This window comes from Salmo salar, chromosome ssa01, assembly GCF_905237065.1.
Source record: "Salmo salar chromosome ssa01, Ssal_v3.1, whole genome shotgun sequence".
Lineage (NCBI taxonomy): Eukaryota > Metazoa > Chordata > Actinopteri > Salmoniformes > Salmonidae > Salmo > Salmo salar.
Window position 1 is genome coordinate 22,523,236 of NC_059442.1, and position 26,553 is coordinate 22,549,788.

At 39.5% G+C, this 26,553-nt stretch overlaps 1 protein-coding gene across 3 annotated transcripts; it reads left to right on the top strand.

Annotated features, from left to right (window-relative positions):
• The first annotated feature begins 63 nt into the window (after positions 1–63).
• Positions 64–24,437, top strand: nx22a (Homeobox protein Nkx-2.2a). Of its 3 annotated transcripts, NM_001140761.1 has the most exon segments (4): positions 4,949–5,142; positions 5,376–5,681; positions 6,409–6,516; positions 23,524–23,842. In NM_001140761.1, coding segments are annotated over 3 exon segments (447 nt in total). In that variant the 5' UTR covers positions 4,949–5,142; positions 5,376–5,425; the 3' UTR covers positions 23,607–23,842.
• Positions 24,438–26,553: the final 2,116 nt, after the last annotated feature.

Sequence of the window (26,553 nt, forward strand, 5' to 3'; positions counted from 1 at the left end):
CCACATCAGAAGAGGGCCACTTGCTGTCTGGGTATATAACCCGCATCAGGCTTATCTCTGCACGCACTGCTGACTCCCATTTGGAGATATTTCAGTGAGCACGCGCTGTTTGAACGCCGGCTACACCACTCAGCCCCTTCCAGTCATCAATCACCAGGTGAGCGCAATATGCCTATGATAGTTTAAAGCTACAATCATTAGTTGCTACATCAATTTTTTTTTAGCTTATAAATTAATTATATACCCATGAAAAATGTAACCTATACATGCTATTTTTTTTTACCATAACAGAGGCGGGGTAAACCGTCTTGTTATTGTTTCAATTAAGTACTTTTGCTGTAAATCACTCAGTTAGGCTAATGTGCACTGTAGGTGTTGTAGAATAATTCTGCTTCTTTTTGTGTTTGTGCGTGTATGCCTGCTTCCTACCTTTTCGTAACAAGTCAAGGATGCCATAACTTACATGTCCATGTGTTTATAACTTTTTTTAATGCATACTGCACTTGTTATATTCCTAGACTTGCATGTGTATCACAACAACGTTTTTTGTCAGTATTGGAACATTGGTTGTTGATGATTTTACACACACGTGGGGATTAAGCTTTACTATGACAGTTACTGTGCACACATTTCCCACCATATTCTGCATGTAACTTTCAATGCCTCCATATATAAAACAAATAGAATAGTTAAATCAGTATAGTGTCCAATGTAACTGTGGCTGCTTGTTGTCTTCCCTTCATGACTGCCTGCGCATCATATGGTAAAATAAATACTGTAAGTATTTTACTATGGTCAAATCAATGCAATAGTTAACATTAAAACGTCAAGACAATATATATTCTTTGGTGAAATAAGTATTGCTTCTGAGTCAAATTTGAGAGAGCAACGTTTACACAGGCCTGCGTCTGACGTGGGTGTTTTCTATTTCCTGTCATTTCACTGCTTGGTCAGTAGAGGCCGCTGGAGTATTACAGATGTCTCTCCAGTGCCAGAGTAACGCTGCTGCTTCAGAACACTCAGAATGTTTATGTTATATTAGCGACTCCAGAGCTATTTCCTTATTGGTATAGGTGATGCGAATTGTTTGAGAAAATGTAATCGTATTTGCAGGGTGAATGCATGCACAAAGAGTCAACTTCTCGTATGATTAATTTCAAGCAGGTCGCAGAGACAAACAAATTGTTCTTCTCGGTTAGAGATTGAAAGGGGGAAGTGATTAAAAATAATAAACTGTTTAGCAATTTGTCTCAGAGAAGCCGATAAAGGCCTGACTCACTAACAGACAGTGCAGCATGAAATTCAACGTTACAAATACACTGGTGGTTTAACAAATGAAGGCATCTCCTCCGGGCACGGGCGCAGCGCTAATCTCATTGTGACATGTTTAATCATTAGAAGAAGGGAGACGAATAAAGGCATTGGGTTTGCCCGCCAGCAAAAGGTGCTCGGAACCAAACCGCTCCAAATGATTTGTGCCACGGGCCAACCTCCCCGGGCCATGGCTTAGTCCCATAAATAAAGCGGACATACTTTTACCTGCATATTATATATAGCCTTTTAATCATAGAGGGGGAAATCGGTCTTGTCACTTTATACATTCATCATGGGCAGCTCGAGGCAAACGGGGTTATCTTTTACAAAGCCTAAACGCCAGCCTGAGGCATCGAAACACACTGAAATTCAGCGATTAAAGAAAGGAATGATCAACGATATTATACATCGTCCTGAAGCATTCTTAATGTATTCAATTTGAATACGTATTTAATCAACTGTATAAAAGGTCTTTCTTCCTTCATTTGTGAACAAAAATTTGGGTGAGAACTATCTATTCTCCCGAAGGCTTTTTTGATTAATTTGAAAATGAATTATGTGATGATGGAGAATGCATGTTTCTGCAGTAGCCTAGTTTGGTATTGTATTTGATCCATTTTAAGTATGAGAACCGTCTTATAAAATAAGCTGTTTACAACACAAACTAATCAAACAGTATTTTTTTTTTCGGTGGAGTATAGACGAATTATTTATATCACCCGACTATTACATACCTTTATGCATGCTCCAGTTTTAGTTACTCACACAACCAGTGATAAAATACCTAGGAATTCCCATGTGAATTCAAAATGCATTGTTTAGAGTGTATTATTGTTTACTGTATCCATGACTTTAGCGACAACTGGACGGTAAATGCAAGCAACAAGCCTCGCATATCCTCCGCAGAGCTCGAGCTCTATTTGTTTGTAGAGCACCAATTTAAAACAATAGTCAATGTTGCATCTTGGTGCATCTGTGGCAATGAGCAGTTATTCTGCTCATCAGCACTCTCCCTCTCCGATCATTATTGGGTCCGATCCCCACCAGAAGATGCGCTCACTCACCCACCCCTTTCAACGCTGAGCCTGAGACCTTGTAGCAGCAGGGAATGACGTGCTGACATCCTCAGCTTACGTCGTTTTCCGAGTTAAATATAACAGGAGAGATTATTTATTACATGATTATTATTATTGTTATTGTTATTTGGATTGCTGTGAATACGCCTATCATTAAGCCTTCTACTAGGCAACTGTTATCATAGCAATTAGTGTGCTTTTTATTTTAGTTTTCAGTGTGAAATGATATAGCCATAGTAATAACATATTCATATCAAATATGTAGCCTATTAATTCATTTAATAAGCTTTAGTAAATGAAGCTCGCTTCGTGCAGTGGGCTGTTTGGATGGTGCATATACTTATTATGAGGCACTTATTGCCAGGAATCGGTCCAGTCATGTTAACTGAACCTGCTTTGCTAAAGACCGCCATGCACTGCCCGTAGTCAGAGTGAAAAGGCAAGCGGCCTGTTTGAGTTAGTTACCTGTGAAAGTAAACAGGTAAACACAAGGAGATGGCTCTCGAAGTGAAGTACGGCCACTTAGCCTGTGCACATTTACCTCTTCTTGCCGAAACCCTCAGTTCAATTGTTCAAATACATCCCCAATAACTGGCCACAGACCGCGCTCGTGTGCTCCTACCACCAACACCAGCGTGCTCTCTCATTTTGCCATCAAGAATCATGGCCAAGCGCAATGACAACGCCGGTAAGCCTATAGCCTAGCATGACAATAAATAATGCATAAACTTCAAGTTTGCGGAACATAAAAATAACTCGTAAAATGAAGGAACTGCTCAATATTGAATGTAGTCTATTGATGAGATGTGCACATAGGCTACAACGGTGGAATTTTTTTTGCAACGCCTATGTCGGGCAGTAAGGTCTTGCTATGTCACGGCTCGACTTTGCTCATTCCCCGTTCTGTTCATTAGAACCATTGTAACTGGTTGAGACAGTGTGATTAATTCTAGCTGCCAAAACTCTCCTCTGGTGAAATATTTAGCTAGGTGAAGTGCTAGCTCCGTGAGAGAAGGAATACAGACCTAGTATCATGCAGTGTTGATGAGGACCAATAATAATAATAATAATAACAAAATAATAATAATAATAATAACAGTAATAATGTTGATATTATCATACAAATATTTTGTAGGCCTATTTCAAACTGTGGAAGAACGGGCTTTCCTCCGTGAAAATTGCCTCTGTGGGCGAGAGGGTACCCCACCTTGTAGCCCACTGTATTTATTGAGCCAGTAAAGTAAATGGCATATTTAGGCACTAGAGAAGATGTTTTGACACCTTCCTAGTTTGTGAGAGGGAGAAGGATAAGGAGAGTGTCCGTGTGCGCTAAAATGAAGGACTTTCCTTAATTTTGTCGAAGGATTCAGGATTGAGTGAAGAGATAGTCCATTGAAAGCAGTTGAATACCATGACAACTAGGAACAACCTCGGATTTATTCCAAACAGTTAGAAAGCATTGTACAGGGGCGTCAATCATCCATTATTTCGCCCCTGAAATAAATGCAAAAACTACACCCGGACAAAAGCTTCCAACAGGAGCCGGACATTTGTCTACATTTCCCCCATTGTCTGCAGCTTAGCAGTCGGTTTGTATTTGTGTTTGCCCGGGTCCGACCACCCAGGATGCGCGGAGGAGTTGCTGGAAAAGTGCAACATTGTCACCCAGATCACATACTAGATAGTAGGCAGAGGGGCAACAGCAGAAGCAGTGGAAGCTAAAAAAAAATCCTTGAAGGGAGTAAAATAAAGTAATCTGCAATAATACTTCGCTTTCTACAAAAGAGGTGACGATGTAGCACTTATAAAGCACGTTGAAGCAGCCTGCACAGACAATAGGCTACTCTGCTATGTTCTGGGAGAAAACGCACATAGAATACATTTCATAAGAATAATGGAATTGGAAAAATGTGTACAGAAATATACAAAAATGCTGTGAGACCCTGTTCTGTTCAATTGAATATAGTAGGTTAAAAACCATAATTGTCAAGATTATGATATAGTCCTAAACAGCCTATATAAAAACTATTCTTCATGTCGGCTAAAACGCTGCTATTATTCATTGGCTTATGTTACATTATTATTATGATGAGTATTATTATTAATTGATTTCCTTATAGGCTGTTCATCATTATTATTATTATTATTAGTCGGTTATCATTTATCTGTTTGCGTCCGATCGGTGTTTTCCAAACAAATAGAATCCGATCTTAAGCCCCTATGGCTGAACCAAAATATTGACTCAAATGTTTTACATGAATTAGTGTTGAAAATTCAAACATCATTTTATTCAGGAGAGAAATGATGATGTCGAGGCTATCGAACGGGCATCCAGACCACAGTTTTGGACCAACCGCCAAAACGCAGTTTTCCTATTGATTCAATATTTTATAAATGTGGAGAGAAGCCTATAATGCAAAAGCTTTTTCAGGAGCAATTTGTTAAAACTCGCTTTCAAGTATTCGGAGTATAAAGCTACTTGGAGGTCCTTTGTATGTAAATAGGGTGTAAAAAAAAAAGGCCCTTCCCATCTTTGTAATTAATTGACACGTTATACCACTCATCATGTTCTGAAGCACCAATGGTAGAGGCTCGGATCTCCCCAAAACCCACAATTTCACATCTGCAAACACTGTCTTCATCCACTTGACTCCCAAGACCCGCCCACACGTGGCCAACCTTTTGCGTTTTTAATGCTTTTTCACTGCAGGTTCATCTGTTGAGACCAACCTTATATGGGCTGATCGGACCGGTAATGGCTTATTTCTCCGAAGCACCCAGCAGTAGCACAGTATCAATGAGACAGATATAGCACTTCAGCCACTTTGGCATTCTTCCTGGACTTACAGAACTGATTCCTCTACTACTTGGATAGGCAATGGTTATCGACAGAGGCTCATGATTTTCTTTGAATAGTTCAAGGTAAAACAGCACTGAGATACCATTTTTTTCTGAACTGCGATTGTGTTTTGTGTTTTAAAACAGCGGATTGCCAAACTGGTGCAGCAAATTTCCAGCATACATTTCCCCAGAATATGTCGTTGACCAACACAAAGACGGGCTTTTCTGTGAAGGACATTTTGGACCTCCCTGACACGAATGATGAAGAAGGATCTATCACTGGACCGGAGGAAGATAACGAGGGATCGGAGACGACAAAACCCACTAGAGTTTTGGTACAAAGTCCGCTAGAAAACGTTCAAAATCTGCCTATAAAGAACCGCTTTTATGATAGTAGTGACAATCCTTACACAAGATGGCTTGCCACCACAGACACTATCCAATATTCACGTAAGTAGCCAACTCTTTAAGAATCGTAAACTCATTTGCAATGCACTTAAAAGTGAATACTTTTATCTGCCTGTTTCCTGAGTGAGAACGCATCATATACATGTTATCCAATCTATACTTGATGGAATGCATAATCTTTATTCCGTCGTGTCTGGGCTCAATGGTGCCTTTGAATGATGTGCAGCATTCATCTTTATTCGCCATGTATAGCTGCGCTCGTCTTAAGGCGTTAGCACCATTGAAATCATTTCATGTTTACATGTGCTCCAGTGACTCTAAATGTTTTTTGAATATGATCGATAGAGACTTGTTAATGCATCGACTATAAAGCCACATAAAATCGACATCAGAAATGTTCATTTTTTGCATGATGAAGATTTGTAGGCAGACAGTGCATGGTGTTGCTGCTTCAGTGATTCACTTTCTTTGGGGACTGATGGGAATCAATATTGTAGGTCCCAACATAAAAAACGAATAACATTGTATTTTGGCTGTACAAACGAACTATAAAGACACATAACATAGACTTCAGAAATTTGACCCTGTGTATTACACACACAAAAACTAATAACATTGTATTTTGTCTGTACAAACGAAATGCGTTACTTTAACATGCTTTGAAAAATTCATTTTACATGTAGCAGCCTAACATTTCCATGTGTGCTTGGCAGGTGTATTTCAGTCGAGAAAACCATTTTAACCGTTGTATTTTGTCTCTCCCACGCAGTGCATGGTCTTTCAGCAAGTTCTCAAGACTCAGCCAAGTCCCCAGAACCCTCTGCGGACGAATCGCCAGACAATGACAAGGAAACGTCAAGCAACGGCAGCGACTCCGGTAAGAAGCGAAAAAGAAGAGTACTGTTTTCCAAGGCACAGACGTACGAACTTGAGCGTCGGTTTAGGCAACAGAGATACCTATCCGCGCCAGAGAGAGAACACCTCGCGAGTTTGATTCGCCTGACACCAACTCAAGTGAAAATTTGGTTCCAGAATCATCGGTACAAAATGAAGAGAGCGCGCGCTGAAAAAGGTATGGAAGTGACCCATCTCCCCTCTCCCCGGCGGGTGGCGGTACCTGTCTTAGTCAGGGATGGAAAGCCTTGTCATACTCTTAAAGCTCAGGACTTGGCGGCCACTTTTCAGGCTGGATTCCCCCTCTCGGCGTATAGCGCCCAGACCCTTCATCAAATGCAATATAATGCTCAGTACTGCGCCGCCACCACGCCACAATTCCCTTCAGCACATCACTTGGTGCAAACGCAACAGTGGACTTGGTGAACTAGTTGAGACTGACGGGGCTGCCGTTTAGGAGCACGATAGGGATTTCACTAGAAAATAAAGACTTTTCATTTTGCAGCTTGACCCATATCTACCATTTTTTCGGGGCTAATATGTGCGCCGTGTTTACATGTTTTCGTTAAGAGAACTGGGTACAGCCTCTCCCGAGATTTAAGAATGTCAATGCTCTTGTGAAATTTTGTACAGTATGTTTGTGTGTTGTAGATATGTTTTATTTTTGTCCTTCGTGTTATAAGCACGTGCAAAACCACTTTATAATTATGGAATATTTTATTTCTTGCTTCTTTTACAATGGACCGAAAATATTTATGGCCATGAATAAACATTGGCAACTTTTAGCTTTTTTCCCCTTTGTTTTTGTTTTTTGTAAATACTTTGTGGTAATTGTTTGCAACCTAGAAACATGTCAGGATCGTATACGTGGAGATATACATATTTCCAATTCAAACAGAAGGAAGAATTTGTGGCGGAATTGTCATGACTGTCTAACAGAGCCCATATTATTATGTGAATAACAGTTCAATCGCGCGCTGATGGGGAAATATCCCACTTTTTATAAGGATTTTAATAAAATGCTGTGTTTCAGAAATTACGTTTTGGTTTGCGTGTCTTAATACGTCCTATTTGATTTATTGAATACATACGCTAAACAGTGTTAATGTGATGCATGGCAGCCTATACGTGTTTTGTAAAGTGGCACAGAAAGCAGGTGAATTTATGTTTCGCGCAGTTAAATTATTTATTTTTTTACCTAAATTAATCCGTCTAAATGTTCTGAATTTGGACACGTCAGTAATAAGGAGGCTAAAGTCACTTGTGAAATGGGGATAAAATCCACTCACTTAGCCTAATATAAGAGGGCTTCTTCAACTAAGAAGCTTTTGAGTCAAAAGCTCTCCTTTTCAAGGTCTCGAACTCCTCTCGGATTGGGGTGTGAAGTGGTAGGCCTATATTTTAAAAACGGATTTAATGCAAAGACGTTTTGATTTTACGCACGGTTTTACGCTCGTCATTGTTGTCAAACAAACACAACCCGTGAAAGGAATATCAATCAAGTTACGTAGTCTTCAATATCCCTTGCTCTATGTTAGCTTATGCTTTATATTTTAGTAGATGCAGGCTTATGGATGGATGGGCTGTGGATGTGTATCCAAAATAGCTATCTTAAACAGTGTGCCAAAGTAGTCGACACAATAACCAAATGGGTCCCAAGTGAATCACCGAGCGTATTGTGATTATCAGACCCAATTCAGTGTGTTGGGTAAATATGATTACCGTGGCAAAATCTTAACTGCATTGTTTTTGACCCAGCACCGAGATATTATAGAACAGATGTTAGAGTCGCCCTCACTATCATTGAACAAACAGCTAAATTGACACCAATTGCTAATTATTTACAGAATCCTATCTCAAGGGGCCACTGCTTTTGGTCCAGGCTACAGAGACTCAATTTGTTTTCTTCAGAGAGGCTACAATGTTTACATTTGTAAGCTGTGCTGCTGACGTATTCCCTGATATTATTCGTTGCTCCATTAACTATGTAATAGTATTACTACAAGCTAATGGCGGTGTTGTATCGCATTCTTTATTCACAATTAAGTTGTTATTTATAGGCTATAAAAATAGTTTTTCAATGCAAATAGCCATCCTTGAATGACCTATTGGCTAATAGTTTCGATTTCATATAGCACCATTGGGCTCCTTACCCATGGTGCTACAATTTTGATCGCACACGTGTGGAAGTGGGAATGATAAATAAATGGAAGTACAATTTATAGCAGTTGATTTTCATTTATAACATAATTTTGTTCTACATTATTGTTGCTTCATTTGGCTATACGCCCATACCCTCGAGTGAAATAACAGCTTGATGTAAAAATATGACACAAATGTTAGGCTACAATACAACTAGACTACACAAGTAGGCTACAATACAACTAGACTACACAAGTAGGCTACAATACAACTAGACTACACAAGTAGGCTACAATAATACATTCTAAAAACACCCATCGCTCTAGCAACCTGCGTAAGAACACTGACATCATTTGAGTCTACTTAAGTCAATAAAACATGTTGATTTCTGTCTGGCTCTAACCCGGATGGTCAAAGATTTAGCACTGTGACGAGGCAGTTTTGTGCAGTCTATCGTTGCACAATATACAGTACACCACACAAAAAGCACACAAAGGCGTAGGGCCAGTTGTCGTGGATGTTAGAGGCGTGCATATTAATGAGGATCCAGAGTGGGAGAGCAGACAGTGTGGATAGAGAGCCTGTCAAAGTTTCTTGGTGCTATTCAATTCCTTTATCTTGACCAGTGCATCCCGGAGTCAGGGAGATGTATCCTTGGGTTTTTGTCGTGCCTGTCAGTTAGTGCCATTGTGATCCTTGTTGTACACGTTGTATCCCATATGGACAGCTGGGCTCGGGCAAGGAGAAAAGGATTCCTCACAAAACCCAAATTGTGTCCAGCTCTCAAATAAAGCATTGTTGTCTAAAAGAAAAACGAATTAAAAATTCGTGCTATATCTATTCTGGGAAAAAGAACCCACATTCACAGATAACAGGGGGTCCTTCTTCCTCGACAGAGCTACACTAACAACAGCCCTCTCATTTCTCTTTCTTTCTCTCTCTCTCGTTCCCCTCGATCCTCCCAGCTCAAAGAGTGAGTATTGTCTGTCCCAAAAAGTGTGTGGTCACTGGGCAGCAAAACTATTTTAAAACTCCTAATTTCGAGCAGTCTTATTTCCTGTTAGCTTTGTATCAGTGTCATGGATAGCATATTTCTGATCTCCATGGAAAATATCTGACTTGATTTATATACCATGACACGAGACAAGACATTTAGGAATTCTGGAATCTGCATGAAATAATAATTTCCCTGAGCTTTATCCGTTTAATTTTCCAGACGTTTCCATTCACTTGAAGACACGTTATAGACTATGAATGCGTAATTATCATCTTATATGGGCATTTTAAAACACTTACAGGACTAGTTTTTAGAGTATAAACGTGTAGTTTTCAACAATGACTATACGATGAATGCAATAGGCCAACAAATAGATAAGACAGAGCAAGGGATATTGGTTTTGAATTTAAAATTGTTCTTGTAAATCTAGTCGGATGCAGGCCTAAATGCATTTCAACGATAACTATAGGCTTCCTTGTTTATTTATTCATTTTGTTTGTTGCCCTTGACCTTGGGATAAGAATTGAATATAATAAAGACAGGTCTCCAGGCAGACAAAAAGTGAATTATTCTCGATAATAATGACTAACTTGCTGAATAGCACATAACTCACCAAGATTCAGCATTAGACACATTTGTTGTTATTTTTTTGTTCTGTGTCAGAGAGGGATTATTATCAAGGCTCATTCCCAAGAGCATGCACAATGCATCTTATCTTTTGATGGCAAAAGTTACTATTTCATATGTTCAAGGTCTATCACGTTATGTTTTTCTGGGATATGGAAGTGTGCACACCTCAAACCCAGGTAGAAATATTATCCATGATGCACATGCACCTTGGCATCCAATTTTGGTTCTTATATTCTGATGAATACACGAGGTAATGCAGCTTTTCAATGCCAGAACAGTAGCAGCGCTATGTTTATCTGAAATTGCTTTAGGATGCACTAAGAAACTCAACAACATTAAAACAAACATATTGGTGTGTGCACCATAGCTCACCCCATGGATAATACTATTATATGCTTTAGAATAGAATACTTCAGGAAATATGCACTTGGGGCTCTGTGGATCTTCGTCATTCTGACCGTTTGAACCTCAACATAAATCATTCTGTATCGTGTACATCTCCAAATAAACGAGGATTTCAAAGCTACAATAAGCAGGGCTTTCATTTAAAGGAAGCAATCTAGTTTTATTGCCTTAAAGAAGATCCAGATTAGATTCGCCTTCCGCCGTGGCACATAGCAGATATTAAAGAGAGAGAGAGAGAAAGCGAGCGAGAGAGGAAAAAAATAGACCGTTACACCTGGTTTCCACCAGATGGAAGTAGAGGTCTATAGTTTGGATCTATATTGCGTTCTTGTCCTCAAAACGAATAGGCAGTATTATCATTATAATTTATTACATTTTAATATTATTTTACTTATTGATAATTATGGTGTCTTTTAAAAATAACAATCATATGCTTATTAAAAATTGGTTGAATTAGAAACAAAGACAAGCTTGGTGTAGCCAACAATATTTCAATGACATGCATTCCAATATTATATTGCACTTTTGAAAATAAAACCAATTACGCACCCTCATTAAAAGAGAGAGAGAGAGAAAGAGAAAGAGAAAGAGAAAGAGAGAGAGAGAGAGAGAGAGAGAGAGAGAGAGAGAGAGAGAGAGAGAGAGAGAGAGAGAGAGAGACCAACTCCACAGTGTGGCGCAATTGGATTATGAAAGGAATTTTAACGAAAATAGTTTCAACATTTTCCATATCATTGATTGCTATATGCATGAAATTAATTTATATTTTTGATTATTGTAGCACCGAGGACATCTAAGGGCAATTATAACATGCAATTGTCAATACGTTGGTGGAATTTAGAGGTTGATTGTGAATATCATATTTTGATAAATAGTCGCCTATGTGTTCAGCGGTGGAATTGGATAAAGTGATTGCTGGAAACTGACCAGTGTAAAGTTATTGATTATTATATTAAAAATGACATTTCACTGTGAAACCATCATTAACTTCCTCCTCCTTTTCCTCCTCATCATCATCATCATCATCATCATCATCTCAGAGCAATGGTACCCTGCTCACACAAATGATTACATCCGGGGGGGGGCTATTTAAGCACAAATAAGCAACAATAAAAACTGCTATTTCTAACAACCTCTCTACAGAAAGCCTCCGAGTCCGTATCATTTGTATTGATGTTGGATTCATTCAGCCAGGATCGGTTACCTCCGAGTCCGTATCATTTGTATTGATGTTGGATTCATTCAGCCAGGATCAGTTACCTCCGAGTCCGTATCATTTGTATTGATGTTGGATTCATTCAGCCAGGATCGGTTACCAAAACCATCCACCAGTTTAAGCTATTTTGCAGCATCATATACTTTTATAGCCAGGACAACCGGCCAGTAGAGTTGGCGCTAGTAACAAATAGCTTACTTTTGTTAGCTTTGATTTAAGGGTATCACATTGAAGCACATAAAGGCGATTCACTGTGTTAAAGACTAATGAGTAACCTAGTATGGAGACCAATGTTTATATACATCATTGATGAAGATGCAATGGTGGAAACATACATTTTTTGATATGATGACTGACTGGTTCTCAGATGCCTCATTGTGCATTTTACAACATAAGGGTTTATAACACCTTACAGTGTGTTCAGAAAGTATTCACACCTCTTGACTTTTTTTCCGAATTTTGTTGTGTTACAGCCTGAATTTAAAATAGATTAAATTGACATGTTTTGTCAATGACCTACACACAATAATACCCCATAATGTCAAAGTGTAATTATATTTGAGAAATTTTTACAAATTATTTAAAAATGAAAAGTTGAAATGTCTTGAGTCAATAAGCATTCAAACCCTTTTTTATGCCAAGCCTAAATAAGTTCATGAGTAAACATTTGCTCAACAAGTCATAATAAGTTGCATGGACTCACTCTTTGAGGAATAATAGTATTTAACATGATTTTTGAATGACTACCTCATCTCTGTACCCCACACATACAATTATCTGTAATGTCCCTCAGTCGAGCAGTGAATTTCAAACACAGATTCAACCACAAAGACGAGATAGGTTTTCCAATGCCTCACAAAGAAGGGCAACTATTGGTAGATGTGTACAAATTTAAAAAAGTAGACATTGAATATCCCTTTGAGCATGGTGAAGTTATTAATTACACTTTGGATGGTGTATCAATACACCCAGTCACTGCAAAGATACAGGCGTCCTTCCTGAACTCAGTTCCTGGAGAGGAAGGAAACCACTCAGAGAGTTCACCATGAGGCCAAAGGTGATTTGAAACAGTTACAGAGTTGAATGGCTGTGATAGGAGAAAACAGGATGAATCAACAATATTGTAGTTACTCCACAATACTAACCTAATTGACAGAGTAAAAAGTAGGAAGCCTGCACAGAATAAAACTATTCTAAAACATACATCTTGTTTGCAACAAGGCACTAGAGAAATACTGCAAAAAAAATGGGGTAAAGCAATTCACTTTTTGTCCTGAATACAGTGTTATTTTTGGGGCAAATCCAATATGACACATTACTAATTGTCACTCTCCATATTTTCAAGCATAGTGATGGCTGCATCATGTTATTGGTATGCTTGTAATAGTTAAGGACTGGGAAGTTTTTCAGGACAACAAATAAATGGATAGGCCAAATCCTAGAGGAAAACCTGGTTCAGTCTGCTTCCCACCAGACACTGTCAAATTAATTCACCTTTCAGCAGGACTATAACCTAAAACACGATGCCAAATCTACATTGGAGTTGCTTACCAAGAAGACATTGAATGTTCCTGAGTGTCCGAGTTACAGTTTTGACTTAAATCTACTTGAAAATCTATGGCAAGACCTGAAATGGTTGTCCAGCAATTACAAACAACCAATTTTACAGAGTTCGAAGAATTTTTTAAATAATAATGGGCAAATGTTGCACAATCCAGGTGTGGAAAGCTCTTAGAGACTTACCCAGAAAGACTCATAGCTGTAAGCACTGCCAAAGGTGCTTCTACAAAGTATTGACTCAGGGGTGTGAATACTTGTGTAAATGAGATATTTCGGTATTTCATTTTCTCTTTAAATTATATTTTTATTTGAATTTTATTTTAACAGGGTTTACATAGACAACCAAACAAAGTGCACCACACAGACTAAGTACAATAAATGGAATAAGGATACAGAAAAACGTTATACAAAAGGCAATAAAAACATCACAATTATAATGTGGGGATTTTATGGGAGGTTTTCTACATAGGATCACAATGGAAAACAGATTTTCCAAAATGTATCAGACTTCTGGTGTAAATCAAAGGTAAGTTTCTCTAGGTGTAGAATAGCAGAAGCCTGTGAAAGCCACATCCTCACATATGGTACTTCAGGTGTGGACCACAATAACAAAATAATGTTTTTGGCTAAGTGAACAAGGGTATTGAACAGACGTTCAGAGTCAGGGTCAAACACAATGTTTCAATCAAAGTAGAGTAAATATAAATTTGGTGAAAGAGCTAATTGTCTACCCAAGACCTTCTGGATGTGTAGATTCTGCTACAGCACCAAATGTGCATGAAGGTGCCAGTATACTGTTTACATTTGAAACATAAATGTGATGCATTGGAAAACATTCTGTGAAGGCGAACAGGTGTAAAGTAGGTTCTATGATATTTTTGGGGGGTGGGGGGATTGAGTTCTTGTGTGTTTATGCAGGTGCATTTGGGGTAGACCCTTTCGCAGATTGAAGTCCTGCCTTCCTCACCAAATGCATGTCCAATGTCTCTCTCCCAAACATGTCTGAATGCATCATAGGATGAGACACTTCTGTTCAATAAAATAGAATATAAGTCATAGATTAAACCTCTCCAAACACTAGGATTCGTAAATAATTTTTCAACTTCAGTAATTTGAAAACGTTGATTATCCACTTTCTTCCGACCCTATATTAATTACCTAAGTTGTAGGCACTTAAAAAACTGTGGGGTAAGTCAAAATCTGTTTTTATCTGTTGGAAAGATGTAAGAGTGTCCTGAGTAAATATAGGCATAAGGTCAGCAATACCCTTTGTCTTCCAGTCCAGAAGTCCAATACTCCTTATTTGGGTGGGAAGTCAGGATAAAGGGCAATAGGTGACCAGAGTGATATATGGTCTGGAATCTGGAAGTATCTCCTTGCATCTTTCCAAGCTAAGAGTGTATTATGTACTGCACAATTGTCAGATAAGGCCTGGATCTTTTCAATGCTATTAATAAATGGTAAGGAAGCTATTGCTCTTGGATGACATGCTATTGATTCCATCCCAACCCAAAGTGAGTGGTGTCTGTCTAGGCACCAACTGTGTGCTTGATTTGACCAGACCGTTAATATAGTTACAGATTTGGCAAATTTACAATTTGTTTTGTAAATTTGTTTCTAGGTTTCTTATTGTTCAGGATATATTTAGAGATATAGGCATTAATTTTCTGAAAAAAAGGACTGAAATAGATGGCAGGGAATATTTTGGAATATATCATTTTGCAGATGAAGGATACTCATCCTGACTACATTAATCCTGACAAAAAAAAGTGTTTGGTAGGGCTGACCACTTAACCAGGTCTTGTTTAATCTTTGTGAGCAAAGGCATATAATTTGAAGTGAACAGGTCTTTAAGATTTGGAGTAACATACATGCCCAAGTACTTAAAGCCTTTTTCAGTAAATTAGAATAGAGATATCATTTCTAAGTTGATTGTAGAGCGAATATTCAAAGGTAAAGCCATGGATTTATCCACATAAATGTTGTACCCTAACAGGTTACCATATTCAGATATTATGTCTGTTACTGCAGTGACAGAGGTCTCTGGTTTAGACATATATAAAAGCACATCATCGGAAAATAATGAAATTCTATGCTCTTCGTCACCCACAGAGAAGCCCATGATGTTACATTTACATTACATTTTAGTCATTTAGCAGACGCTCTTATCCAGTGCGACTTACAGTAGTGAATGCATACATTTCATCACTAGACCTTATTCCCTCAGCCAGTGGTTCTATGACTAAGGAGAACAGAACAGGGGATAAAGGACAGCCTTGACGACAGCCCCTACTGATAGGAAATCTTTCTGATAGTTTACCATTTGAGTTAACTGCCGTTGATGGGTCAGAATAAAGTAATGTTGCTAAATTAATAAAATGTTCTCCCAGATTCACTTTTTCTAATTCAGCAAACAATAGTTTAAAAGGCCTTTTCGGCATCGACAGAGACAATGAGTGCAGGGTCTTTAATTCTGCCAAGATGGTTTATGATATTCAAAGCGCGTCTCACATTGTCCGTTCCAAATCTGGATTTGACAAAGCCACTCTGATCAGGTTCAATGAGGTTTGGAAGTAGGACCTCCATCCTGCGAGCAAGTGTCTTAGCGATTATTTTAACATCAACTCCTAGAAAACTGATAGGTCTAAACAAAAAGCAGTTTAATGGGTTTTTGTCCTTTTTTAGTATCAGGCAAATGGATGCAGTTTCCCAGGACTCTGGTATGATGTCTCTTTCGAACATATCATTTAGAGCAGGAATGAAGATAGGGCATATCTCAGGCCAGAACGTCTTGTAGAACTCTGCCGAGAAGCCATCTAAGCTGGGTGCCTTACCAGAAGGCATTGCCTTAATAGCTTCCCTAACCTCTTCAGGAGTAAAGGAAGCATTTAGTATTTTTCTATTCTCATCTGATATAGTGGGCAAGACGATCTTATTCAGATATTTTGTAATTTCATCATTCGATCTTGTACATTGTGAAGTATAAAGAGATTTATAGAAGTCGCAAAACGTATTATTGATAAGCAATGGGCCATAAGAAGTGGAGCCATCTGCCATCCTTATAGACTTAGTCAATCTTTCATTCTGTCATTTTTTAAGTTGGTGTGAAAGTAGACGGCTCAGCCGGTTACCGAACTCAGAAAATCTTTGCTTGGCTTGGTAAAAAACAAGTGTTTTAACATGCTTTGTATGATCTAAATAATTGAGTTTGGTCTTAGTACAAGCTAGTGAATTCCATTTTGTCTAGATTGGTTATTGTTTATGGAAAAGTTCTAAATGGTTTACTTCAGCTTCCAATTTTTCCCACTTTTCCATTCCAAGCTTCTTGATCAGAGGAACTTGGGAAATAGTTGCAGCTGAGACAGGAGAGAGTTGATTGTCAAGCCAGTAATTTGATTATTTATCTTTTATCTAATCTATGAGCAGAATCTTTCATCATTAAGCAGAGACTTATTATGTCTCCAATATCTCATTTAGGGATTGTTTTGCCAATTTCAATATCTTTATACACTGGGGCATGGTCAGAAATGTCTATAGAACCAATAACATGCATGTAAGTAGAGGGCATAAAACATTTTTCCAATCTAGAATATTAATTATGGGCTCGAGAGTAGAAAGTATAGTCTCTGACATCAGGATTTAGCTTCCTCCATATGTCTACTAAACCAGATGAATCACAAATGTTTCCAAGATTATTTGAGGCTATATGATTCGATACTGGAGCAGTTGATGATTTATCCAAAGTACAGTTCAAATTTCCTGCTATAAACCCAAGACCCTTGCAGTGTTCATTAAATAATAAAATCATGTCAGACATACATTTGGGGGCGTCTATGTTTGGGCCATATACATTTAGTATAGTAGCAATATGTTGACCTAGAATATCACCTGTAATGAAAATAAATCGCCCTTCAGGGTCTGTGTCTTCGTGCTCAAATTTAAATGGGACATTTTTATTTACAAGGCCTCTTTTGTTTGAAATAAAATAAGAAAAATACACCTGGCCCACGCAGTTCCTCTTCAGCATGTTTTGTTGAAGATAAATGGGTCTCCTGTAGAATAGCAATTGAAACTCTTTCCTTTTTTAAGAATGTTAGAATTTTCTTCCTCTTAACCACATGCCCACTGCCACGAACATTCCAGGAGACCGCTTTAAATTAACTGTTTATGTTACAGAATATTATAGAATAACTTAACCCAGATCAAGTAGTGCATCACAATAACAAAACAATTAATAAGACGTTTGTGTAACCGTAAACTAAATCAAAACAGAAAAATGTAAATTTGCAAAACCACACTGTCGAGTCCCTTAATGAAATGACAGACCCCAAAAACACTACCTACTCTATTTTCTGTCACGTTACTAACAGGAAGCCCAACAAGGCTTTTTAAGAAAAAAAATGTCACTATGTCCTGTATTGAATAAAGGGGAATTAACGTAGATCTCTGGACATGTGGATGAAAAATGAATAATAACCTAATCTTTTAAATCTTGCATTGGTGCTTGTACACTCATATGCACGTACCTGCACACACACCATACAGTCACATGTAGCCTAGCCCAGGGGTTCCCAAACTTTTTCACTCGTTGCCCCCCTTCCAGCATTGGGGAACATCCCGCACCAGCGCTGTGTGCGCACACGCACGCACTACGTCTATTTCTATAAGCACTGTTCATGACACAAACTATTCATACCCCTATTTTTGGTGGAGAGAAATTTGCAGCTTTAAAGCTTATTTCCTGCAATTCTACATAATTTGTCAAGGGGTGCAAAGAACGTTTTGCAGTTTTAAAGCAAATTTTCTTGCAATTCTATACATTTTGTCCTGTCTAATATGTATTCATCTGATATGTGAGTGACAAAAGAATTAAAACAATATCTATGTGCTAAAAAACCTGAATTAAAAAAACGTTAGCTAACATGGCCTAGTTGTTCTGGATATTTCTGACAAGTTAAAAATAAATCAAATCAAATTATATTTGTCACATACAACAGGTGTAGACCTTATGGTGAAATGCTTACTAACAAGCTCTTAAACAACAATGCAGTTATAGGAAAATACCAAAAAAATTAATTAAAATAATTAAAGAGCAGCAGTAAATAACAATAGCGGGGCTATATACAGGGGGTACTGGTACAGAGTCAATGTGTCAATGTGCCGGGGCACCGGTGTCGAGGTATTTCAGATAATTATGTACATGCAGGTAGGGTTGTCAAAGTGGCTATGCATAGATAATAACAGAGAGTAGCAGCAGCGTAGTGGAGGGGTGCAAATAGTCTGGGTAGCCATTTGATGAGCTGTTCAGCAGTCTTATGGCTTGGGGGTAGAAGCTGTTTAGAAGCCTATTGGACCTAGACATGGTGCTCCAGTACCTCTTGCCATGCGGTAGCAGAGAGAACAATCTATGACAAGGGTGGCTGGAGTCTTTGTCAATTTTTAGGGCATTCCTCTGACACCACCTGTTATAGAGATCCTGGATGGCAGGAAGCTTGGCCCCAGTAATGTACGCTCTGCAGTGCCTTGCGGTCGGAGGCCGAGCAGTTGCCATACCAGGCAGTGATGCAACCCGTCAGGATGCTCTCGATGGTGCCGCTGTAAAATCTTTTGAGGATCTGAGGACCCATGACAAATCTTTTCAGTCTCCTGAGGGGGAATAGGTTTTGTCGTGCCCTCTTCGTGACTGTCTTGGTGTGCTTGGACCATGTTAGTTTGTGGTTGATGTGGACACTAAGGAACTTGAAACTCTCAACCTGCTCCACTACAGCCCCGTCGATGAGAATGGGGGCGTGCTCGGTCCTCTTTTTCCTGTAGTCTACAATCATCTCCTTTGTCTTGATCACGTTGAGGGAGAGGTTGTTGTCCTTGCACCACATGGTCAGGTCTATGACCTCCTCCCTATAGGCTGTCTCATCGTTGTCGGTGATCAGGCCTACCACTGTTGCATCATCAGCAAACTTAATGATGGTGTTGGAGTTGTGCCTGGCCGTGCAGTCATGAGTGAACAGTGAATACAGGAGGGGACTGAGCACGCACCCCTGAGGGGCCCCCGTGTTGAGGATCAGCGTGGCGGGTGTTTTGTTACTTACCCTTACCACCTGGCGGTGGCCTGTCAGGAAGTCTAGGATCCAGTTGAGGGAGCTGTTTAGTCCCAGGGTCCTTAGCTTAGTGATGAGCTTTGAGGGCGCTATGGTGTTGAACGCTGAGCTGTAGTCAATAAATAGCATCCTCACATAGGTGCTCCTTTTGTCCAGGTGGGAAAGGGCAGCATGGAGTGCAATAGAGATTGCATCATCTGTGGATCTGTTGGTGCAGTATGCAAATCGGAGTGGGTCTAGGTTTTCTGGGATAATGGTGTTGATGTGAGCCATGACCAGCCTTTCAAAGCATTTCATTGCTACAGACGTGAGCGCTACAGGTCGGTAGTCATTTAGACTGGTTACCTTAGTGTTCTTGGGTACAGGGACTATGGTGGTCTGCTTGAAACATGTTGGTCTTACAGACCCAGAGAGGGAAAGGTTGAAAATGTCAGTGAAGACACTTGCCAGGTGGTCAGTGCATGCTCGGAGTATATGTCCTGGTAATCCGTCTGGCCCAGCGGCCTTGTGAATGTTGGCCTGTTCAAAGGTCTTACTCACATCTGCTGCGGAGAGCATGATCACACAGTCATCCAGAACAGTTGATGCTCTCATGCATATTTCAGAGTTACTTGCCTCGAAGAGAGCATAGAAGTTATTCAGCTCGTCTGGTAGGCTTGTGTCACTGGGCAGCTCTCGGCTGTGTTTCCCTTTATAGTCTGTAATAGTTTGCTAGCCCTGCCACATCCGAGTCGGTGTAGTACGATTCGATCTTAGTCCTGTATTGACTCTTTGCCTGTTTGATGGTTTGTCAGAGGGCGTAGCGGGATTTCTTATAAGCTTCCGAGTTAGAGTCCCGCTCCTTGAAAGCGGCAGCTCTACCCTTTAGCTCAGTGCGAATGTTGCATGTAATCCATGGCTTCTGGTTGGGCTATGTACATACAGTCACTGTGTGGACGACATCCTTGATTCACTTATTGATAAAGCCAGTGACTGAAGTGGTGTACTCCTCAATGACTACGGAAGAATCCCGGAACATATTCCAGTCTGTGCCAGCAAAACAGTCCTGTAGTTTAGCATCTGCTTCATCTGACCACCTTTTTTATTGACCGAGTCACTGGTGCCTCATGCTTAAATTTTTGCTTGTAAGCAGGAATCAGGAGGATAGAGTTATGGTCAGATTTGCCAAATGGAGGGTGAGGGAGAGCTTTGTACGCATCTCTGTGTGTGGAGTAGAGGTGGTCTAGAATTGTTTTACCTCTGGTTGCACATTTAACATGTTGCTAGAAATTCGGTAAAACTGATTTAAGTTCCCCTGCATTAAAGTCACTAGCCACTAGGAACGCAACCTCTGGATGCTTATGGTGGAATACAGCTCATTTAGTGCGGTTTTAGTTCCAACCTCGCTCTGTGGTGGTATGTAGACAGCTCTTTAAGGTATGTAATGACAAACATGAAAAGAGGAACTGATGATGCACTACCCAATTTCGAAACAGGTTTTAAGATATTGCTAAAACCTGCAAAAACAAGTTAATACGATATTTTTACAAATGTATATATATATATATAACATTGAAATATCCCATTTATATAAGTTTTCAGACCCTTTACTCAGTACTTTGTTGAAGCACCTTTGGCTGCGATTACAGCCTCGAGTTTTCTTGGGTATGACGCTACAAGCTTAGCACACCAGTATTTGGGGAGTTTCTCCCATTCCTATCTGCAGATCCTCTCAAGCTCTCTCAGGTTGGATGGGGAGCGTTGCTGCACAGCTATTTTCAGGTCTCTCCAGAGATGTTTGATCGGGTTCAAGTCCGGGCTCTGGCTGGGCCACTCAAGGACATTCAGAGACTTGTCCTGAAGTCACTCCTGCGTTGTCTGTGTGCTTGTTGTTGTTTGTCCTGTTGAGGTCCTGAGCGCTTTGGAGCAGGATTGCATCAAGGAACTCTGTACTGTGTTCCGTTCACTTTTCCCTCGATCCTGACTAGTCTCCCAGTCCCTGCCACTGAAAAACATTCCCACAGCATGATGCTTTCCTCCAGACGTGATGCTAGGCATTCAGGCTAAAGAGTTCTATCTTGGTTTCATCAGACAAGAGAATCTTGGTTCTCGTGGTCTGAGATTATTTTAGGTGCCTTTTGGCAAACTCCAAGCGGGCAGTCATGTGCCTTTTACTAAGGAGTGACTTCCATCTGGCCACTCTACCATAAAGGTCTGATTGGTGGAGTGCTGCAGAGATGGTTGTCCTTCTGGAAGGTTCTCCCATCTCCATTGAGGAACTCTGGAGCTCTGTCAGAGGGACCATCGGGTTCTTGGTCACCTCCCTGACCAAGGCCCTTCTCCCCTGATTGGTCAGTGTGGCCGGGCAGCCAGCTCTAGGAAGAGTCTTGGTGGTTCCAAACTTCTTCCATTTAAGAATGATGGAAATCACTGTGTTCTTGGGGACCTTCATTGCTGCAGAAAATTTCGTACCCTTTCTCAGATCTATGCCTCGACACAATCCTGTCTCGGAGCTCTCCGGACAATTCCTTCGACCTCATGGCTTGGTTTTTGCTCTGACATGCATTGTCAACTGTGGGACCTTATGTAGACAGGCCTTTCCAAATAATCTCCAATCAATTTAATTTACCACAGGTGGACTCCAATCAAGTTGTAGAAACATCGCAAGGATGATCAATGGAAACAGGATGCGCCTGAGCTCAATTTCAAGTCTCATAGCAAAGGGTCTGAATACTTATGTAAATAAGGTATTTCTGTTTTTTATTTCTTAAAACCTGTTTTCGCTTTGTCATTATGGGGTATTGTTTGTATATTGATGAGGGAATTTAAAAAAAATCTATTTTAGAATAAGGCTGTAATGTAACAAAATGTGGAAAAAGGGAAGGGGTCTGAATACTTTCGGAATGCACTGTATGTGTTTACATGAGAGTCTATGTGTTTCAAACTTTGTAAAGACTCTCCATATCAACACAATTAAACATCTATGAATCAGGCAGAATAGGACAGGCAGCGATTCTCAACATGGCCGGGAAACCCTAGCGGGCCTTATTGTCTCATTTGAGTCAAGGACCTGGCCTTTGGAAAAATATACATGAAAGTATTTTTCAATAGCTTATTTAAGTCTATCATAATGGTTTTGGAAGAAAATCACTTTTTGAAACATCAGAATAATAAAAACGTTTGTATTTAACCAGTAGACCTTTTCTAAACTCTAACAAATGATGGAGAAGCCCTGGAAAGGCCTACTTCTTCACTACCAGCTGGTAGGAAATAACTGAGCACATATGCGTAAATATATGATTATACATTTTCAGTGTTTTATAATATATATTTTTTAAATCCATTGAAAATCCATTGGCCAGAGATTTCTCTTTTTTTGGGCCTGCATGATGCCCGCCTCTTGGGGGGCAATCAATTTAGCCAGACATGATTTAGACCAGGAGCATTTCTCCTTTAAGGAATAGTGCGGTCCTTCGGTGCTTCATGGATGGACTGTAGTTAGTACCACAACTGTCAGTATTTGAATCATCCAAATATCTACTGGACTAGCAACTACAGTGAAACCAGGAAAACAGGTGAGTAAAGATAAAGATAACTGAATCTGGTTGTGTTATTAAAATGGCTTTGTCGTAAACTGTGCGTTGATACCATGTTGACATACTTCATTGTTTATGTTTTCATTGTCAATTAAAAACAATAACAACAATGTATTAGCAATACATCATGTTATTTTTCAGTAGCTCTCAAGGGGAATTACAAAATTGAGGGCTATTTGCATGTGAAAATGCTCAATGTTTTTGTTGGTGATATGCATATCCTACAGATTGTGGATTTAAGAGCTGTCTTTTTAAAGCTGTGTGTGTGTGTGTGTGTGTGTGTGTGTGTGTGTGTGTGTGTGTGTGTGTGTGTGTGTGTGTGTGTGTGTGTGTGTGTGTGTGTGTGTGTGTGTTCTATCCCTACCAGGTCTATGCTGGCCTTCACAGTATAAAAACTGCTGTGTACGAGCGGAGCTGAAATGCTTCGGCTCAGCTGCCCAGAGAATATAGCTGGATGAAACACTTGCAGCAACAGAGATATGAGCAAGAGATATGTAACCACTAGTAAGGCATAATGTTTAGAACATTGTTTATAGAAATGTATGTATATAGCTAAACATAGTTCTGCATTCCATATGATGGAGAATCAATACACATTCTATGTTATATTTCTAAACACCATTTCTTTAGTGTTTGTCTTTGTTCGTGTAAAGTGAGGTGAATAATGATTAAATATGATAACATTCAGCTCTTCTGTGTTACTTCTTCTTTGAACCATCTGGCCAATACCAATTCAAAGAATCCGTGATTGCTTTGCCATGTGACATGTATGGCCCTGAGTCATGGAATATATGTAATGCTTCATTTTAAAATCCATACAGTAATCTAAATTAGAAGAATTAATAACAAATATGGTTGGGAATGTAAATGCTACATTTCACCTGGCCAAAGGTGTCTTTTCAGTACATGAATGTTGAAGGTTGATGTTAAGATGAAAAACAGCTATATTCATGGTTCTTTCAGTAGGTGTTGTGTACAATATGCACCCGGTGACCTTCAGTAGTCCTGCACTCAGAGATGTCAATGCTGCCTGTCTCCATAATGATAACTGTCTCAAGGTCTCAGCTGCCTGCCCTTGCTTGCTTTCTCAAGAGTTCTGCAGGATAGCACATCTATACTGTGTATGAAGTCAGGGTTGCATTCTGTAGACTCCAAACTGCAGTGACGACTTCAGGTATAATTTATTCTATTAGAGAATGATCCATCTGGTTTGATGACAACTAATCGTGGCCTAGTTAAATGGCTTTGGAATTAATTTATTTGGGTCACTTTTAACCTTTTACTGCAGTGGGTAAATCAGGGTCACACAGCATGTTTCTAACACGGAACCCAAACTGGCTGCGCGCGTGCGCCATCGTGCATAAATTATTTTGTCGTCCCACACCAAACGCGATCACGACACGTAGGTTAAAATATCAAAACAAACTCTGAACCAATTATATAAATTTGGGGACAGGTCGAAAAGCATTAAACATGTATGGCAATTTAGCTAGCTGGCTTGCACATGCTAGCTTATTTGTCCTATTTAGCTAGCTAGCTTGCTGTTGCTAGCTAATTTGTCCTATTTAGCTAGCTTGCTGTTTCTAGCTAATTTGTCCTGGGATATAAAAATTGAGTTGTTATTTTACCTGAAATGCACAAGGTCCTCTACTCCGACAATTAATCCACAAATAAAACGGTCAACCGAATCCTTTCTAGTCATCTCTCCTCCTTCTAGGCTTCTCATCTTTGAACTTATATGGTGATTGGCATCTAAACTTTCATAGTATTACCACGACGACCGGCAAAACAGTTTGTCTTTCAATCACCCACGTGGGTATAACCAATGAGGAGATGGCACGTGGGTACCTGCTTCTATAAACCAATGAGGAGATGGGAGAGGCAGGACTTGCAACGCAATCTGCGTCAGAAATAGGAATGACTTCTATTTTAGCCCTTGGCAACGCAGACGCTCGTTGGCGTGCGCGAGCAGTGTGGGTGCAATAATTGAATAACATGGATTTCAAAATGTATTTTGCAACGCTCGCGCACGCGACGTGTTCGGTCTGGTCAGCATGTTAGTATTAAACAAATCCACATTGAAACAAAATGATACACCTCACACACATGGTTATGAGTTTATAAAGAAGAAGACACCTGTACCATGTTAGATATAGAGTTAAAACCTATTCCATTCTGAGTTTGCATCCCAATATTACACAGAAGTCTGAAATATAACAAACCCATTTGATGTAGAAATACCAGATTATTGCGGCTTTTTAAAAATAATGTTTATTAATTATGAAATTGTGAAAAATATGAATAAAACTCCACCCATGAGGCTACTAGGTCATTTGACTGCAGGAACGGGCTACTGTGCAGCGCATTGAGTAAAGGAAGTTGGCGAGTTAACGTCTTGGGTCTAGTTGTTGCCTTCATACATCCAATCACTTTTCACTGTTTTGTTTTGTCATGGGTTACTGTTACATTGCCATTACATTACCATTCATACCTGTTGTGCACAGAAAAACAAAGTTATTACTAATATTACTAAGTATAAGTACAACCTATGTTCGTTCTCCTGACCCCATGGCCAAACATAATTCAATATGAACATTAGTATGTTAATACTATGGTATGAACTGGACTTCCACTTTGACAGCGTAGTAGTAGCTAGTATCCTACAGCGCTGAGATGTGCAAACAGCGGAGTCAATGAAATGCGACACGACAGAGAGAAATGCTTAAAAAAAGCATCAGAGATCGCCTGGTCATTTCACATATAGGTTTAGTAGATTCTGCTTACCAAGCAAAACCAGCAACTTCATTTTGCTGTCAGAGACGCTGAGTTGGCTGTTTTTAAGAAAACGGTCTGTGTTTTAATATCCTTTGCTTAGGCATCCATCAGTTTGTTTAGTGCCGCCGAAGAGCGAACCTGAAGTTGCTTACAATAAATCCCAAGTTTCGAATAGAATAGGTTGAGAATACATTGGCAAAGTGGTGGTCTCCACATGCAAAGCACACTGGAGGCCTATCAAGTTACCAGTGAGAATCAAGGTGAAAATGGCAGAGGATTTATGTGTATGCTCTGTTTTTTGTAGCATTCCCAATGTTGAAGTCTGATCAATTGTTTTGAATTGATGCTTATATTCCAGATTTCTTTAATTCTCTCTGTATTCAGGCTGTAGTATCCTGCCTTATTGCAATTAAGGATGCATTCATCAAGAGTGTACTTCAACTACATTACAAGTGTCATATTTACACTACAACACACATAGCAAGTATATTAATGCACAATATAAACTCCTGCACTAGATTTCTCTCCATTCAAAAGTGTTGTTGCTGTGAGTTTACGGTATTCTAATTTCTGTATGGTCTTATTTTCTTTGTCTTCTCTTTCCCAATGTTCCACCTCAGGA